This window comes from Trachypithecus francoisi, unplaced genomic scaffold, assembly GCF_009764315.1.
Source record: "Trachypithecus francoisi isolate TF-2019V2 unplaced genomic scaffold, Tfra_2.0 Lachesis_group17, whole genome shotgun sequence".
Classification (NCBI taxonomy): Eukaryota; Metazoa; Chordata; class Mammalia; order Primates; family Cercopithecidae; genus Trachypithecus; species Trachypithecus francoisi.
The window spans coordinates 93,079,777-93,099,808 of record NW_022681462.1 but is presented as its reverse complement, the minus strand read 5'-3'; the positions used below and the strand labels follow the sequence as shown (position 1 = coordinate 93,099,808).

Genomic DNA, 20,032 nt, shown 5'->3' with positions numbered 1-20,032 from the left:
TTTATAGCAGTGTGAAAATAGACTAATACAGAGGGCAAGGGAGAGAATACGAGAGTTTGTGCCTTGGAAATGCGAGGATATGACTTTTCAAGTAACTATATATCACAATAAAAGTAAACCTCGGCCAGGCGCAGTGGCTCATGCCTGTAATCCCAGAACTTTGGGAGGCCAAAGCAGGTGGATTACCTGAGGTCAGGAGTTCAAGACTAGCCTGGTCAACATGGTGAAACTCCATCTCTACAAAAATACAAAAATTAGCCAGGCATGATGGCAAGTGTCTGTAATCTCAGCTACTTGGAAGGCTGAGGTGGGAGAATGGCTTGAACTTGGGAGGCAGAGGTTGACATGAACCGAGATTGCACCATTGCACTTCAGCCTGGGCAACACAGCAAGACTCTGGCTAAAAAAAAAAAAAGCAAACCTCAAACATTTAAACCATGATTCCTCATACTTTATTAAAATTTCTCAGCACAAGTAATAATCTTGTTCTCTTCTTTATTTGAATTAAGAAGTTGTAAAAGCAATAAAATTCATATGTGGCTGCAATTTCCTCTTCTTTTTCCTTTTTTGGAGATGGAGTCACTCTGTCGCCCACACTGGAGTACAGTGGTGCAATCTCGGCTCACTGCAACCTCTGCCTTGAGGGTTCAAGGATTCTCCTGCCTCAGCCTCCCAAGTAGCTGGGATTACAGGCACCTGCCACCACACCAGGCTAATTTTTGTATTTTTAGTAGAGATGGGGTTTTACTATGGGGTTTGGCCAAGCTGGTTCAACTCCAGACCTCAGGTGAACCACCCACCTCGGCCTCCCAAAATGCTGGGATTATAGGCATAAGCCACCATACCCAGCCACAATTTTCACTTTAAAGTAAGTCTTAAATTTCTTTCACATTCCTCAGCTATGAATGTCATTTTTATTTTAATATCATTTCAACAGCTGAAATGTTGGTCAACAACATTCAACTGGGCTCTGCCACTAGCAGTTATGTGACCTTAGGCACATTAGTTAACTATCATAAGTAAGAGAAACTTTCTCTTTTTGAAATAAAAATAACAGCACCTATACATTATAAGATTACCCCAATGATAAAATTAGGGTGTATGTCGGTCATTTAATATACTTATCATATAACTCAGCTTTCTAAATACAGAAGTTAGTATAAAGATTGGATTCTACCTGAATCCATAACACATCTTAATCGTAAATTCCAACAACATGTCTCATTCATTTGGCACTCTTCACTTGCACTTTAGTAAGACCTTTCATATTAGGGGCATACATTGATACTTAATTCTTCTAACTTCTAAGCAGCACTTTATCTAGCCTCACTAACCACTTTATGTGCTCCGTGAGTATAGAAACTCCATCCACATTATATAAGTGCTGGAATACAGGAGCTGAAATAAGACAATAAAGAGTGATGTTCCCCCAAAAAGGAGGGTATCAGGATCAAATGGACACCTGCTCCACTCCCAGTACTTAGGATAAATAGAAATCTAGGCTGGAAAAACACAGGCATATGTTCCTTGAGAAAACTCCCAGGTATCTCTGATGTGTACCTCCACTTGTAATCTTCCACTTTAATTCTGCATTTTTACCGCTCTTTTTTCATTTTGCTGAGGAGGCAGCCAAAGCCCAGACACTCATGTGGGATGCCCCAGATGACCTGACAAGACTGTGGCAGCAATACAATAACTTTCCTAAGACGCAGGAAACATCTCTTGGCATTCACAATAGGCAATTTCCTCAATGCATTGCACAGAAAATGGTGAGTAGTCTCTTGCCAAAATGCTGACCAGGCACTTGATAAGTACTGTTCACATAAATGGAAACTGGGGGAAGTTATGCACACTCCAATAGTGGGAGACAAGAGATTCTGGAGCAATTGGCGCTCTATAAGCTCTCAGAACTAACTGGCCTGCACCCACTTGTACAGGGTAAGTCCCATACTAATATCATCAAAAACAGGTACGATCCCCTTGATAAAAGAAGACACTACCGCCTATACAGTTTTCTGCCTAAAAAAGCAAACAAAAAATCTGCATGATCTTTAAATCCAACTACTAATTTATAAGAACACATGGACACAAAAGGACAAAAGAATAAAGAAAACACCACTATAAAGATGCAATGAGTAAAATGAAAAAATAGTTTCTTCAACAAATAATTTTTAACAGAAAAAAAAACGATATGGAGGAGGGACCAGCAGATAGAGAAAAAGAGACTTAAAACACACAGTTTTTTTTTTTTTTAAAAAGCCATATTATTAGAAATGAATAATTGCATGATAAAAGTATCATTAAACAAATAAACCTAAGCCAGAATAATGGCTGCTTGTGGAGGCAGGGTGGGAACTGTGTTTGTGACAGGGTCCATGGACGGTAGCTGGCAGAGTCCTGTTTCTGCCCTGGATAATGGTTATAAGGTTATGTACTTTTTCAGTGTCAAACAAGAAGCACTTCACACCTACTAGGATGACTAGAATAAAAGACAGATAATAACAAGTGTTGGCAAGGATGTGGAGACAATGGAAATGCCATACTCTGATATTAGGAACAGAAAGTTCCCAATATCAGAAGGTGCCGCCACCTTGGAAAACTGCCTGACAACTCCTCAAATGGCTAAACAAAGTTATCATAAGATCCAGCAATTCCACTCCAAGAAAAATTCAATGATATTTCCACAAAAGAACTTGTACACAAATGTTCACAGCAGCATTATTTATAACAGCCAAAAAGTAGAAACAACCCAAATGTCCAACTGATGAATGGATAAAGAAAACCCAAATGTCCAACTGATGAATGGATAAAGAAAACACAAACACAATGGGCTATTACTCAGCAATAAAAAGAAATAAACTACTGATACATGCAACAACATGGGTGAACTTTGAAAGCATCATGCTAAGCGAAAAAAGCCAGTCACAGTGGACCACATATTTGATAATTCTATTCAGAGAGAATATCCAGAATAGGCAAATTTATTCAAACTAAAAGATTAGGAGTTGCTTACAACTTGGGGAGACAGAGTGTTGCAGGTGATAGTTAAGGGATGCAGGGTTTTTTTTTCCAGAGCAATAAGACGTTTAAAATTGATTCTTGAAATCATTGCACAATTCTGTGAATATACTAAAAAACTCTGAATTGTATATTTTAAATGAGTAAATTGTACCACATATGAATATTTCAATAAAGCTGTCCCCAAGCTGCTTATTAAACCACACATCTGTTTGATGCAATTTCCTATATCTGTATTATATTTCACAGTAAAAGCTTAGGAAGGAAGAAAGCATGGGAGAGAGGAAGGGAGAAGGGGAAACAAGAAAAGAGGAAGGGAGGAAAGGAAGAAAAGAATGAGGGAGAGAGGCAGGGAGGAAGAAGGTGCAAAAAGAAGCTAGCGGGAATCTGATTTAATTTCTCTCTGCAAAGGAGCGAGAAATTCCAGGCACTTTTCTAGGTAAAACAGATGTGACCCTAACTTCATGGAGCCATGAAATCACAGATTAGGTAAATAAACAAACTAACAAATAAATCTACATTACAAACTGTGATTACTACTATGGAAGAAAAGCACAGAGTGCTCTAAGAGAGAATAACAATAGGAACTGTATTTCAATTGAAGGACTATAAGAGGAATCTGAGGATATGAAAATAGAGCTGATGTCCAAAGATGAGAAGAAATTAAATTAATGAGGACAAATAAGATAAAACCATTCCCAATAGAAAAAAATGGAATCCACAAAGAAACGAACGTAGCACCCTTGATGAGCTCAGATAAGGCCAACATAACTAAAAGAGAATGAGCCACTGGTATGAGATCAGTCTGCAGAGACAGTCATGGGCCACCTTATGTAATGTCTTTTTGGATAATGTTAAGCATTTTATTCTGTCATCATTCTTAGTTCAACAGAAAGTCACTGAAGCCTTTCTTCAAGCAAGAAAGTGAGCTTATCTGATTTACATTTTTTAAGTCACTAAGGTTGCTAGGGGAACTGATTAAGTATCTGCTAACCTAGGAGAGATGAAAAATTATACGATGTTGATAGCCATGGAAGAAAAAAGAAGTAGAAAGATTCCAAGTACACTCTGAAGATGATACTGGTAGCAAAGGTGTTAGATTAGATTAGATGGGGGGATGAAGGACTGGGTGGTATCAGCAATAATTTTCAGGTATCTCCCTTTGCCAACAGGATGGATTACTGAGGCAATCAAGTCTAAGGCAGAAATGGTTAGGGAAAGAAAAATGAGAAGCTATCAGAGTTTTGTTTTGGAAATGTTTAATTTAAAATGCCTGAAGGCTATCCTACTGAAGCTGTCAAGTGAGCAGCAGGGTATACAAATCTGACGTGCAGAGGAGAACTGGGTTACAGATGCCAGCTTAGGACTTTTTGGGATCTGAAAGGTATTGAAAATCCGAAAATACTCATATTTTATACATTAAGAAGTATGGAATATATTGATGTTTATAGCATCCCAAAGCCACAGAACACACATTTAATTTGCACCTACTAACACCTATGAGTAGGTATTAAAATTACTTTTAATGACAAAAAATTAGTAAAACATTTCCTTGTATTTTACTATAGTGTACTTCTATGTCATCTATAGTTACTAAGAACCAACTCTATCAGAAGATATGTTTTTAAAAGCTTTTGTAACAAATTATTAAAGGAACTAAAATTTTACAACTTTTTCCCCTAAATATAGTATACCTTTCCTCCACTGATTTGCTGTAACTAATCTGCCTGCAAAATCGGTAATCGGTAAAAACATTTACTGAGTGTATAAAGTACATGTAGGGGTGTACAGAAATGGGAAGTAGCTCACCCATTCTCCACTAAGTTATTCCAACTTTCCCCTCTGGAGGGCCCATAAAAGAACATGGCAGCAATAGAGTATCAAACTACTACAGATGCTAGAGTTCCACTTGCTATAAAACCTCACTTAATTTTTCTAATCTGATTCTAATCTATAAAATTTGGATAATACTATACCTTTTGGGTTGTGAGATTTAAAAGATAATTAAAATATATATGTTTATCTCAATAAAAATATGTATACATATACACAGTGTCTGCATATAAACATTTAAAATGGGACTATTCAAAAAATAACAGATGCTGGCAAGGTTGTAGAGAAAAAGAAATGCTTACACACTGCTAGTAGGAGCGTAAATTAGTTCAACCATTGTGGAACACAGTGTGGCAATTCCTCAAAGACCTAAAAACAGAAATACCATTCCAACCAGTAATCCCATTACTGGGTGATATGGTTTGGATCTGTGTCCCCACCCAAATCTCATGTCAAATTGGAGGAGCAGCCTGATGGGAGGTGACTGAATCATGGGGGTAGATTTCCCCTTGGTGTTCTCATGATAGTGAGTTCTCACAAGATCTGATGGTTGAAAAGCGTGTGGCACTTCTCCATTTGCACGCTGTCTCTCTCCTGCTCCACCATGGTCAAGATATGTTGTTTCCTTCCTCTTCCCCGTCCACCATGACTGTAAGTTTCCAGAGGCCTCCTGGGCATGCTTCTTGTTAAGTCTGCAGAACTGTGAGTCAATTAAATCTCTTTTCTTCATAAATTACCCAGTCTCAGGTAGTTACTTTTTATTTATTTATTTATTTTAAGATAGTCTTGCTCCATCACCCAGGCTGGAATGCAGTGGCGCAATTCTTGGCTCACTGTAACCTCTACCTCCTGGGTTCAAACAATCCTCCCACCTCAGCCTCCCAAGTAGGTGAAATGACAAGTGTGTACCACCACACTCAGGTATTTTTTTGTATTTTTAGTAAAAAGGGGGTTTCACCATGTTGGCCAGGCTGGTCTCAAACTCCTGACCTCAAGTGATCTGCCTGCCTCAGCCTCCCAAGTGCTAGGATTACAGGCGTGAGTCACTGCGTCCAGCCTCAGGTAGTTCTTAATAGCAGTGTGAGAATGGACTAATACCCTGGGGAATATAAATTGTTCTGTCATAAAGACATATGCACACACATGTTCACTGCAGCACTATTCACAATAGCAAAGACATGGAATAAGCCTAAATGCCCATCAGTGATAGACTGCATAAAGAAAATGTGGTACATACATGGAATACTATGCAGCCACAAAAAAGAACAACATTATGTCCTATACAGCAACATGGAGCTGGAGGCCATTATCCTCAGAAAACTAATGCAGGAACTAACGCAGGAACAACCAAATACCACAGGTTCTTACTTGTAAGTAGGAGCTAAATGACGAGAACACAAGGACACACAGAGGGGAACAACACATACTGAGGCTTATGAGCAGGTGGAGGCTGGGAGGAGGGAGAGGATGAAGAAAAACAACTAATGGGACTAGGCCTAATATCTGGGTGACGAAATAATCTGTACAACAAACTCTCATGACACAAGGTTACCTATATAATAAACCGCACGTGTACCCCTGAACTTACAATAAGTTAAATTTTTTTAAAAAGTAAAATTTTAAAAAGTAAAATGAGACTATTTTAAAACATTTTGATTGAGAAGGCACAGTCATCTTTTATTAAGGAAAACTGCACGAATTGTTAAAATATGAACACAAAGAAATTGTCATGAAATACAGCTTGATAGCAAAGACTGAATATCACTTGTATCTGCTGCAATCCACTCTATTCCACCATCTCCAATATCCATTTGTTCTTTCTTCATTAAAAATACTATTAAAGGCTGGGCACGGTGGCTCACACCTGTAATCCCAGCACTTTGGGAGGCTGAGGCGGGCGGATCACAAGGTCAGGGGATTGAGACCACCTTGGCTAATACGGTGAAACCCAGTCTCTACAAAAAAACACAAAAAATTAGCCGGGCGTGGTCGTGGGCGCCTGTGGTCCCAGATACTTGGGAGGCTGAGGCAGGAGAATGGCATGAAGCCCGAGGCAGAGCTTGCAGTGAGCCAAGATGGCACCACTGTGCTCCAGCCTGGGCGACAGAGCGAGACTCCATCTCAAACAAACAAAAATAAACTATTAACACTTTTCTACTACTGGCAGCAATAATGGGAGAATGAGTTGTACTTTCTCTCAAACATTGCAATAAAACTTCCTAACTAACTGTCCTTTCCAAGACAGGGTTTTTAAGAATGTTAAACATCAGACCTTTGTACTGAAATTAATCACCTGTCATCTAATTTAATAGTCAATTAAAAATGAGTTATTTACCATTTCCTGTAACTTTCAAATACATAAACTGTATTAAAAAGAAAGTAGTTTTCTAGTGCATACATTCAAAACATTCTGAAGTACTACATATTCTTAAAGAAAAAATACTCAGATCAATAAAAGGCACATTTATAAGTGCTGCTCTTCCAACATTCCACAAGTATTTATTGAATATTATATATTCAATGTTAAATATTAGGTGCTAGGCATTGTTTTACACTGTAGGAAGTCAGCAATGAACAAAACAAACATAAATCCCCACCCTCAAGAAGTTCACTAGATATTCTAGCCCATTATATTTTAGAAGTCTGACACAAACACACACACACACAAAATTAGAAACCTATCCTTCAAATCAAAACAAAGTCAGCCTCAAAAGCCCGATTCATAACCTGTGACCAAAACACTGTAAATGCATGAGGGAAAGAAAAAAGCTTTTTGGAAAAGTAAAAATAAAAAATTCCGAGCCAATATCCTTTATAAAATAATATAAATAATTCTTATTTTTAATATACTCTTCTAAAAAATAATACTGGCCAGACGTGGTGGCTCACGCCTGTAATGCCAGCACTTTGGGAGACCAAGTTCGGCAGATCATGAGGTCAGGAGAACCAGATCACCCTGGCTAACATGGTGAAACCCCGTCTCTACTAAAAATACAAAAAAATTAGCCGGGTGTGGTGGCAGGCGCCTGTAGTCTCAGCTACTCAGGAGGCTGAGGCAGGAGAATGGTGTGAACCCAGGAGGTGGAGTTTGCAGTGAGCCGAGATGGCACCACTGCACTCCAGCCTGGGCAACAGAGCGAGACTCTGTCTCAAAAAAAAAAAAAAAGATAATATTATATGCCAGACAATGAGAAGCTATTTTTTAAAGCCACGTAAGTTTTGGGTATAACAAACCACAATTCAAAAAGAACCTGTGGACTACTAATTATTAATTCTATAATTCAGGATATAAAGAAATTAACAGAGATAACAGCAGTCACCATTATTATTTGCTGAGTATCTGCAATATGACAATCACTGTCTTAGCTATTTTATGTATATTACCTCTAATACTATACAATCGCAGTGTTGTTACTTTAGAGTCTCATAAGTAAATTTTTTAAATGAACTAAATATTCATAATATGGTTATACAGGAAAGCAGGCCCATTTTGTAAAGATATTAGTAGTTAAGACGAACATTTTTTTTTTTTTGAGACAGGGTCTCACTCTGTCCCCCAAGTTGGAGTGCAGTGGCACAATCATGACTCACTGCAGCCTCGACCTCCTGGGCTTAAGTGATCCTCCCACCTCAGTCTCCCGAAGAACTGGGATAACAGGTGTAAGCCACCACCCCAGGCTAAGAGGAACAGATTTTAAGAGAAAAATAATTGCTGCCAAACTTGAGTAGTAAAATAGATAATTCTTTCTAAGATATTAAGTAATTTATCATCTCAGCTACTTTGAAACACATCTTGGTTTCTGTTTCTTCCAAATTACCAACTAAAGGTTTAAGACAATAACCAACTAGAAGTGGTGAAAACAAGCACTGGATGACAAACCAACAGAAGACCAAACACATCTCTGACACTATCTGGATAGGTGAGTTTAGGCACACATTTCTCCTGAGGCCTTAATCTCTTCATCAATAAAAAGTAGGCATCATAATGCCAGCGTAGGTGATGCAAACTTCCTGTGAGATCCTGTGAAAATACTTGTCAAAGTGTTCACAATAATAAGGAATTATTAGATAAGCCCTATGAGCTCTTTCAGCTCTAAAATTATAGTACAGTCATGTATCACTTAAGAACAGGGAGAGGTTCTGCAAAATGCGTCATTGAGTGATTTCGTCATTGTGAAAACATCATACACAGAGTGCAGTTACACAAATCTAGATGGGATAGCCTACTACGCACCTAGGCTGGGTGGTATAGCCTGTTGCTCCTAGGCCACAAACCTGCTCAGCATGCTACTCTACTGAATACTCTGGGCAACTGGAGCACAATGGTATTTATGTATCTAAAAACAGAAAAGGTACAGTAAATGGTATAAAAGGTAACAAATGCCTGTACAGGGCATTTACCATGAATGGAGCTTGCAGAACTAGAAGTTGCTTTGGGTGGGTGAGTGAGTGAGTGAGTGAGTGGCAAGTGAAGGGGAAGGCCTAAGATAGGACATTACTGCACACTACTGTAGACTTTAGAAACACTGTACACTTAGGCTCTACTACATTCATTTTATAAACTTTCTTTCTTCAATAATAAACTAGCCTCTAACTGTAACTTTTTTACTTTATAAACTTTGTATTTTTTTACCCCTTTTTGACTTCCGTGATAACATTAGCTTAAAACACAAACACGCTGTTACATACATCTGTATAAAAAAATTTTTCTTTCTTTACATTTTTGTACTATAAACTTTTGCATTTTATTTTATACTTTTACTTTTTTAAACATTTTTGTTAAAAGCTAAAACACAAATACACACATCAGCCTAAGCCAACCCAGGGTCAGGATCATCAATATTACTGTCTTCTACCTCCACATCTTGTCCCACTGGAAGGTCTTTAGGGATGGTAATACTCACGGAGTTGTAATCTCCCATGATAAGAATGCCTTCCCCTGCAATGCCTGAAGAACCTGCCTAAGGATGTTTTATAGTTAACTTTTTTTTTAAATAAGTAGAAGAAGTACTCTCTAAAATAATGATGAAAAAGTACAGTACAGTCAAGCCCTCCATATCCGCAGGTTCCACATCCTCTGATTCAACCAACCGTGGATTGAAACTACAGCATTTGAGGGATATAGAATCTGCAGATATGGAGGCCTGACTTTTCATATCAGCAGGTTCTACCGGGAAAGAAATTGAAGCAGTGAAAAAGATTAGATTATTTGATTTTCCCCCAAGACAGGAGTATGATTTGAGTCGCCTACAAGACAAGAGTATGATTTGATTCCCCAGTGTAGATCCAGACGCTTGTGAAAGTCAAACAGAGAAACAAATGTAACCACCTCGCAGAGGCAGTTCCTGAGTATCACTGATATTCACCTGGATGTAACTGTCTAACATCCTTGCCATGGATCCATGCTTTTCCAGCTAAGTAACAAGACAGTAAAACAACGGTACTTAAAACCCAGGGTCAAGAGGCACATTTCTTCTTGGAGCATTAGTAATCTCAGATTTGGGGAAGAATTTTTTTTTAATATTAAGCCAGAGAAGGATATATTATGAACAATAATGCAAAATTCACAAGATTTGTAAAGATAAAATACGAAATTCAAAGATATATATATAATGCTTCTAGGAGAATTCCTTGAGCTATATTCCCAGACCCCCAAGAGGGCTGAGTATATCCTCTATAATTATTTTTCTTGTAAGATAAGGTTGATACACAGTAAAATATACAAATCTTCAGCAACAGCTCTATGAATTCTTACTAATGCATATAGCCACATAGAGTACATGAATACACTCAGATGAAGATACAAAAAATTCGAGATTCATTCAGTTTTGACCTTAAAGGTACTTCCAGGTAAAAATGTTTGAGAAGCCCACCATAGTTAAGCCAATTTGCGTTACCTGTTCTTGTCCCTGGCGACTGTAAAACTTGATGCTTAACATCCTTAATAATCCCAGTGTCTTCGGTGCCTGCGAAATAAATGCATCATACGAAGAAAGATTATTGAAATGACTTATCATTGTAAAATGTCCTTTTATAATGAAATGGAAACCATAGCAAATTTAGTATTTTTTTAAATAATTAAAGAAAATCACCAATAAGGTGTCAAGGATCTTGGTGAGATTGTTTTTGTTTAGAAAAAAAAAATCCACCAAGTGGTACAATCTTACAAAATACCTCCATGATCAAATGCTTTTTTAACTATATAATCAGTAAAATTTATGCAAATCAGAATCCACTGAACGCTCTTCTCAAGTAAGGCTGCCCAAGGTTGCCATTTTATCCTAACATCAGTATGGAAAAAGCAAAAACTTTCCAAAGAAATTTCATCTATTAACAATTGATTCTATGCTTGAAAAACACCAAAAAAAGAAAAAAAAACACTTCATCTTTAGAAATCAGTGAATAAAATAACTTAATATAACACATGACAGTTTTTGTCTTTAGACTTAGAAAGTATATTTTTTTAATGGAAAATAACATTGTTGAGGATGTAGGGAATCTGGAACCCTCATACACTACTGATGGGAACATAAAACCGTACAGTCACCATGGAAGATGTTTGGTGGTTCCTCAAAAACTTAAACATAAAACTAACATGTGACCCAGCAATTCCACCCAAGATTTATACACAAAAGAATTGAAAACAAGCATTCAAACAAATATTTGTACATGAATGTTCACAGCAACAATATTCACAATAGCCAGAACTTCTGAGTTGAAAACATTAGGGACAGCCTTGATACACATCTCCAAATACTTCCTCCGAAAAAATTAAGAACACGAAAGTGAGATAAATCTACACAAAAACCATGCTCTCAGCTTAGCCTGAAGATAGAGAATAACCCAAATTTTACAGTAATTGTAAGCAAAAAGAAATAAATTACCAAATTCCAGTGTGTCATCTCCATTGTTCCTGCTAAAACCTATGTCCCCACTCACCCCCACTGTGACCTGCCACAAGGTGTGGGGGTGAGCAAAAGCAAACTGAAAAACACCCAGGGAGGACAGAGGGGAGCTAGCAAAATGGCTAAGGTCTATTTAAAACCAAAACCGCCACCAAAAAGACCAAGTCCACTCTGAAAATACTATAACAGCATCCAGGTTGATCAGACATGGCCTACAGGGAAGGGACCTAAGTGTGGGCATGATGTGAAGAGGCAGGCTTCCAAACACAGAGCTTCTGAGGGAGAAAAATGGCAAATAGGAAGAAGTGCCTTTTGCCAAAGGGGTGGCAAAGGGGAAAGGAAGCAAAGGGGAAAATGTAGTGTGCAGCAAGACAATAGACAGCCACAACATCAGAGGGTCCACGCCCCCTCCTGCCACCAAAACAAAACCAAAAAAATCTAGTAAGGTATTTGAACTTTGCTATACTGACAAAAGAAGGCACTATTAACTTACGAATCTTGTAAAGTATTCCAATATCATAAAAATGAACAAGAAAGAGATCCACAAACACTTTGCAGACATGAGAAGACAAAAGTCAACACGTATCAACAAAGGGAAATTATGGCTGAAAAAACAATCATGAAGCAAAAGAAAACTTGAACATAGCACTCTAAGTGGAATTAAATATAGTCAGACAAGCGTTTGAGAATGTGGACAACTTGAAAAACCATCAAAAAAAGTCAGTAACTGAGAATAGAACTGGACAAAAAAAGTGAAAAAGAATTAATAATAAAAAGCTCAATAAATTCAGGAAAGAAATATAAGAAAAAGACAAAATTCTCTAAAAAATAAAGAATACAAGGTACTCAAAGGATAACTTAACAAGGGGCTTTAAAGGAAGACATGAAAACAATGAAAAAATGAAAATGAGTTAAGAAGTGAAAAGGAAATGAGATAAAAGAAAGAGGTAAAAAGAGTAAAGAAAAACTACTGGAAACAGAATATAGTAAAAAGCAGTAACATTTGGATTGCCATAGAATCTGAGGAAGATAAACAAAACCAAAGCATAGAATATTTAAACTATAATCCATGAAAACCCTATAGAAACAGAAAATGGAAAAAATAGAAATAGAAAAAAACTGAATCTACACACTAAAAGAACCAATGCATACCTAGGAAATTTAAACTCAGAATGATCAATTACAATATCCTAGGAAGCTATTAGATTTCAAAGATAAAGAAAATAAAGACCTGCAAGAAAAACTGACTAATAACATATGAAGGGTAAATAATTTGATTGCATCAGACTTTTTAAACCCCACATACAAAGCAAAACAAGAGTAGCATTTTTTAAAAATTTAATGAAAGAAAAGGCGAACCAAGGATTTTATATCCAGACAAGTCTTCCCTCAAATATCAAGGCTATGGCAAAACAGTTTTGAACATAAAATACAAAAGCTTAAGAAACTCATCACCTATGATCCCTTCTCAAAACATACTAGGAAATAACTTCATCCAACCACAAAACAACTGGGAAAACTTCAGCAAAAGAACTGAGTAAGCATTTTAAAGTACATAAATAAATGACTCAGACTAAAGAAAGCTGGGAAGAAAAGTAGACACCAATGTATAAATATTATGTATGTGACAATGCAGAAATAAAACAACAAAAAAGAGAAAGAGGAAAGCAGAATAAGCTGGGTTTTGTATAAGCAATTAGTAGAAATGAACGAATACCAAGAAAACAAACTCGTAAAATGCTGGGAGACATTGATAATATCAATAAGTATAGTTTCCATGAAATGATGGAGGCAAATCTCCATTCAAGTGAATTCAAGAGAGAATGGAAGAAGAGGAATTGGAAACAAGTACAGACAACTCTTGAACATTGTAAAGAAAGGAAAAAGAAATGGGATGGTAGCTAGAGGGCAAAGTGGAGTTTGAAGAGTTTTTGTGACAGGAAATATAAAAGCATGCTATATGCTGATTAACCTAAGAGATAACAAAATTCCTGATGTAAGAGGAATATCCTTCAATAAACAAGAGTGGGAGATCTAGTGGACAAACACAGGAGTTGGCCTTAGCCGGAGCAAGGACAGTTCCTCTGTCTGGACAAAAGAAAAGTTACAGTACACAGGCACAGCTGCCAGCAGGCTGTGGGATCCTACAGAAGTATTCCTCCTGATTACTTCTATTTTTTCAGGGAAATAGGATTTCTCATGGAAATAGGATTTCAAAAAGTCTACGTTCTTTCCACAACAACCTTCTATATTGAAAAAGCAGCAGCAGCAGCAGCAATAATAAAAATTCAGTCAACTTTGTTCATTCTTACAGTTTTCCAAAATTTTGATCTTAGAAACACAGACAACAATAACACTGTAGATCATCTTACAGTTTATCAAATGCCTTCACAGTGGCAAGGGATAAGGTGGAATTCAAACACCAGCCTTCTGACTCCACAGCCTGAGTCTTTCCTTTGTCCCAGCTACAGAATTCTAATCCGGTACCTGTTTTAGCTTATTGCATTTATTTGAGACATAGCTGTTCTTTCAACATGCAATGAATCCCTTGAGGGCTGCTACCAGTAATTTTATATTCCTATACCTGGAGCAGTGATTAAATGTTGAACAAATGAATAAATAAAACCATCTCACATAGATGACACTAACATTAATTTGGAAACTTGGGTCAATGCACATATTGAATTTTGCATAGTCTGCTTTACAACCTAGCAGCTTTGTGAGAGGCTACGATGTATGTGTCAGCAGCATTTTTCAGTCAATACCTACACCAAGACAACAGAAACCTTAAACAAACAGTAAGAGGAGGTTCGATGAGAACAATGTCTGCTGCCTGACAAAAAGAGCTAATCCCATAACCTCAAATTATTTTGAGGTAAGGGAAGGCTATGCAGAATGATTGTAAGTTTAGCTGCAAGACACAGCCACTAACATAATTAAAATACACTTGCAGCATTTCAAGAGGTTAATCATACAAGCAGAGCATTCAATTTGCAATTCAATATTTTTCCCACTTATTTTGTCAGTGCACAAGCAATTTTCTTTTAAAAGACTTCAATATCGAAGCCTCAGGCCACAAGGAGAAGGACCATACACAGCAGAGCAGATTCCAATACTCCAGTAAGGTGCAAAGGGAAAGCACAGGAGAATTCAAAGAAACCAAGGTGAAAAAACGTTTCTTGGTATGTGACTTCCCATTTGCTCGCCCAAATAAACACTTGATTACACCAAACCAAAAGGGACTTTCACCACTTACCTACGTTACCTCTCCTTATATCCTCTACACACACCAACTTTCCTTTTCTCCTTAACCCTATTTTGACAAATTTCACAGCTACGGAAAAGTTGAAATGATTGTACAATGAAACACAAGTATACCTCTCACCTGGCTAGACCAGTTATTAACACTTTGTCACATTTGCTTTATCTCTATGTGTGTGTATATATATGTATACAGACACACACTTTAATTTTTTTTTTTTTTTTTTTTTTTTTTTTTTTTTACTGAATCATTTGAAAATAAGGTGCAGACTTGGCCGGGCATGTTGGCTCAGGCCTATAATCCTAACACTTTGGGAGGCCAAGGCAGGCGGATCACCTGAGGTCAGGAGTTCAAGACCAGCCTAGCCAACATGGTGAAATCCCATCTCTACTAAAATACAAAAATTAGCCAGGCATGATGGGGGGTGCCTGTAATCCCAGGTAATTGGGAGGCTGAGATGGGAGAATCGCTTGAACCCGGGAGACAGTGGTTGCAGTGAGCCAAGAAAGCTGCAGACATCATGCTTACTTTAGACAGAGCTGAGAGAAACTTCTTCAAACTCTTTCTAAGATCTGCCCTGAAATATCCTGCATATAAAACTACAAGCTGGATATGACCTAAATCAGAGAGATAATCATAGCTAAATTCCTACAGATATGAACTAATGTGTCCAATATGTACGAGTAACTTCTACCTCACTTTACTTTTTATAGATTATGGGATAATCATTACAGCATATATTAGTGCCACTGATATGAACATAATTTCATGCAGCGGGGGGTGCAGAACAGAACAGAAACTAGAAGATCTGGCCCATCTCATGCCTCAATTTTCAGTTATTATGTTCTACTGTGCCTTGGGCTCCTTATTTGTGAAATGTGGCCAATAATACACCAACTCTTCTCCTTACTAGGTTCTGCAGAGAGAATAAAGGGCCGGTAGACTAGGTAGATGGATAATAAATAGAAGGAAAGGCATATGCACAGTACTGCATAAGCTGTTCTACACGTACAAACTGGTTTAATGTCTGGTGTCATATAACCAGTAAGTTGACTTCATTTAAAGAAAAAGAAACTACTACTTTGTTGGGTTAAACCACAATCACACACTGCAGTATATATTAAATGCTAAAAATAAAATTCACAGAGGATAACTATAATTGCTAAAGATTTCTTTTCAAAAGTACATCTTCATTAGTTTATTTTCAATACTAAAATCTTTAAGTTTGTTGTTTTAGAACATAATTTGAAATCAATATATTTTTAGGCAAATTAATTATAAAAATGAATGCATAACATGTTTGATTATGTTGTATTTCAATTTAATTTCTAGATTTCTTCCCTCACTGAAAAAATATCTGAGGGCCCACTAGGTAACATGGTAAGCCCAAGCTGCATAATTTTGACCAAGTGCTCACTTTTCTTTTCTGTTTTTTTTTTGTTTTTTTTGAGACAGAGTCTCACTCTGTCACCCAGGTTGGAGTGCAGTGGCAAGATCTCAGCTCACTAAAATCTCTGCCTCCCAGGTTCAAGTGATTCTCCTGCCTCAGCCTCCTGAGTAGCTGGGATTACAGGTGCACACTACCACGCCCAGCTGATTTTTATATTTTTAGTAGAGACGGGGTTTCACCATGTTGGTCAGGCTGGTCTCGAACTCCTGACCTTGTGATCTGCCCGCCTTGGCCTCCCAAAGTGATGGGATTACAGGCATGAGCCACCGCACCCGGCCCAAGTGTTCACTTTCATACGGTTTACACAAATAACTAAGATATGTAAGACTGCAGTGTGGCCAGGATGGTAAACATAATTACTATTTACCAATACCTAGTTTTTCATAACTTTCTGGACACACAGAAAACTATATTTCTAGGAGGGGCCATAATACAATAAATGAACTGTAAGCAGAACCAATGTCACTTCTGGTCTAAGACAGTAAAAATTCCAACTTTTCTCTCTCCCTACCCTTCCTAAAACCATCAACTGAGACAGTGGGAGCTCAAAAGGTCACCACTCTCCACGGATCTTTTAATCATCACTTGAAACAAGCTGCCCAGGAAAGTCACGATCTCAACAGCAGGCTTTGCCACAAAACAAGGAAAGAATCTGAACATGATAGGCCACAGAAATGTCAGGACTTTGCATTTGCTCATTTGATTGTCTGAATTATCAAAATAGAGCCTAGTCTATGCTGACTACTACAGCCTCAAGGACTGCCTGACACAAAACAGAAGCTCAATAAATAAGTATAGAATGAATGGATGGATAGATGAATAGTTCATATAAATATGGAACAATATGGAAATCTGGACTCTAATTCCACCATTTGCTAGCTGGATGACCAGGGCAACTTACTTAACTACAGCTCACTCACCACCTCATCAACAGACTTGGGCCAGTAACAATATTTACCTCAAAGGGTTACTTAGAATTAAATGAGTTAGAGCATATAAAAAGCACTCAGAATAGTTGCCAACACATTAAAAAGCGCTTAATACATGTTTACATCTAAACAAGCAAATACAAGGAATGGGATTACTGTCAGGTTGGTTTTCTAATATCTGAAAATGTCACCACTAAAAATTATTTCCAGTTAAATACAACCTGCCTCAGTTGAATTTGCTATTTGAAAGAAATAAAATTATACCAGCATTAATTCACTGTCCTCATTTAAGACGAAATTATTTCTTCCTCTACACCTTACATAGGACTTACTTATCTAAGACAAATAGCATAGTGAAATGACACACAGCAAAGTGAAGTGCCGTAACTCGTAACTCACACTTACCGCAGTAACCCTGTCTCCACCATTAGTAACCTGCTTGTAATACGGTGATCCTGAAAGAACTCTCCAGGCAGAAAGGCCACAGCTAGAAGCTTTTGACACGCCTACTTCAGCAGTTTCGCATCCACCGACCAGCAAAAGTCTAAAAAAGAGAAAAATTTTAAAAATCGATAAATTGCAAATGTAAATAAGAGCAAAACAAAGAGCAGAAACAGTCACCTTGATAAAGAAAATTTACTAAGTACTCTTAATATATGTTAAACCTAGAAGGTAAATATTTCAGAGCAAACAATCAAAAGAAAACCAAACTGTTTTTCAATTGGAATTTCACCGTATACTAAGGCTTATATATTCAGGCACCTGAAACCCAGGTGGGAACATAGAAATGAAGAAAAAATGTAAGGCTGGCAATTGAATATCAAAAAAACTGTATCAACACCAATAAACGTTAATAGATGTGTAGCCTCACCCAGATACATTATGTATTAATTATGGCAATATATCTGATGCAATGAGGGAGCCATTACAGAATGCTAGAAAGAAATGACACCCAGGAGAGACCGAATGCGAAAGAACCACAGAGCAATAATTATACAAAAATAAGACTGCTCGGTAGTTTAGCTGCACACTATGATTGGTTCACTTTGCTGCTTGTTACACTCCATTCACAACTGGAGGCCAGTTACCAACATGGCAAACAGCCTAACATATACTAAAAGTTAAAAGACATTACTGTGCAATCACCCTATAAACAAAGCTATTTAATAATGGAACCCCAACAGTCACAATTTTTAAAGTTATGTTCAGTACTTCTGGCAGGGACCTGTATAACAGACATCATAATCATCTGTCTAAAGAAAGAAAAAAAGTCTGAAAGTTCTGTTTACCTCCTTCTTGGCCATACCCATAGAAAAACCAAATCTTGAAAAATGTATGTTTCTACATAGAAATTGAAAGGTCAAAGAAAACACTTCATAAAGTTATTTAGAGTTGGCATATCAGACTAACTCAGTTACAATTTACGTCAACTAAAGCTAACTTTAAAAGTTATAAAATTATAAATATCAGTACCTCGTGACATAACACCATGAGCTCTCAATACTGAGCCTTCAAGACCAGTGACGGTGTATGCCCAAGGTAGTCAAAAGCACTATATTATTGTAGAAAGCAACACCTGGCTTCTGTTAACTTTGTTCACCTTGTGTGGGAGGCCACACAATGGCCCCCAAAAGATGCCCATGTCCTAATCGTTGCAGCCTGTGAATATGTTCTATTACATGGATGTAAGGTTGTAGATGGAATTAGGGTTGCTAACCAAATGACTTGAACATAGGGAGAGTATCCTGAATTATTCAGGTGGCCCCCAAGTAATCACAAGGATCCTTAAAGGTAGAAAGGGGCAGCAGAAGAGTCAATGTCAGAGTAATGTAATGTGACACTCAACTGGCCACCACTGGCTTTGAAGGTAGAAGGGACCACAAGCCAAGGAATCTGGGCAGCTTCCAGAAGCCGGAAAAGGCAACAACAAAATAGATTCTCCCCAGCCTCCAGGAAAGAACACAGCCCTGCAGATATGTTTGATTTTAGCCCAGTGAGACCCATTTCAGACTTCTGATCTCCAGGACTGCAGGGTAAGTTTGTGTTAGATCACCAAGTTTGTTATTCATAGAAAATGAATATATACCTTTTTTCCTTCCTAGTCCCAAACTCAGATGACCTGTCACACTCTAATGCCACCAAAAGCCCTTTTCTCATCTGACTACTCACTTTCTAAAGTGTTTCTGAACTAAGCTAATGATAACAATTAAAGAACTCATCTGTAGCATATACTCTTAGATCTAAATTTGTGAAAACCGTACAAAATCCTTCTCGATTTAATTATGAAGTGTAGCCCAACTCAAAAGCTCAAAATCCATAAAGTAGCTTAAACGCACTTTCTTCACAGAAACACAACTTGAGCCTTCACACAAAGCCTTTTCCCTACTGCCTTTATATGTGGCTCTAACAAATTTTCATCTCAGCAAATTGGAAGCAAAAAACTTTGCGATGATGCCTTGTAGCAACCTATTTGGGCTGTTCCCACCCTAAGCAAATCCTTAGAGCTAACACGTAATTAACCCTGCTCACCAGCGCAAAAGAGATTGTGGTCCAAAGTCTGGCTAGTAGTATAAGTATTACTTGCCCAGAGCATTCATTCTTCTCAAATGATTCTATTACAGTAAACTATTTCCCA

At 37.6% G+C, this 20,032-nt stretch overlaps 1 protein-coding gene across 2 annotated transcripts in view; it reads right to left on the bottom strand.

The window, feature by feature from the left end:
- The window catches only part of NBAS (NBAS subunit of NRZ tethering complex), a 426,675-nt gene that overhangs the window by 321,933 nt on the left and 84,710 nt on the right, over positions 1-20,032 (bottom strand). For both annotated transcript variants that reach the window (XM_033176517.1, XM_033176518.1), the window contains 2 exons: positions 17,803-17,941; positions 10,749-10,817 (listed from right to left, as the gene is read on the bottom strand). In XM_033176517.1, the coding sequence (XP_033032408.1) occupies positions 10,749-10,817; positions 17,803-17,941 (208 nt within the window). The remainder of the gene's footprint in view (positions 1-10,748; positions 10,818-17,802; positions 17,942-20,032) is intronic.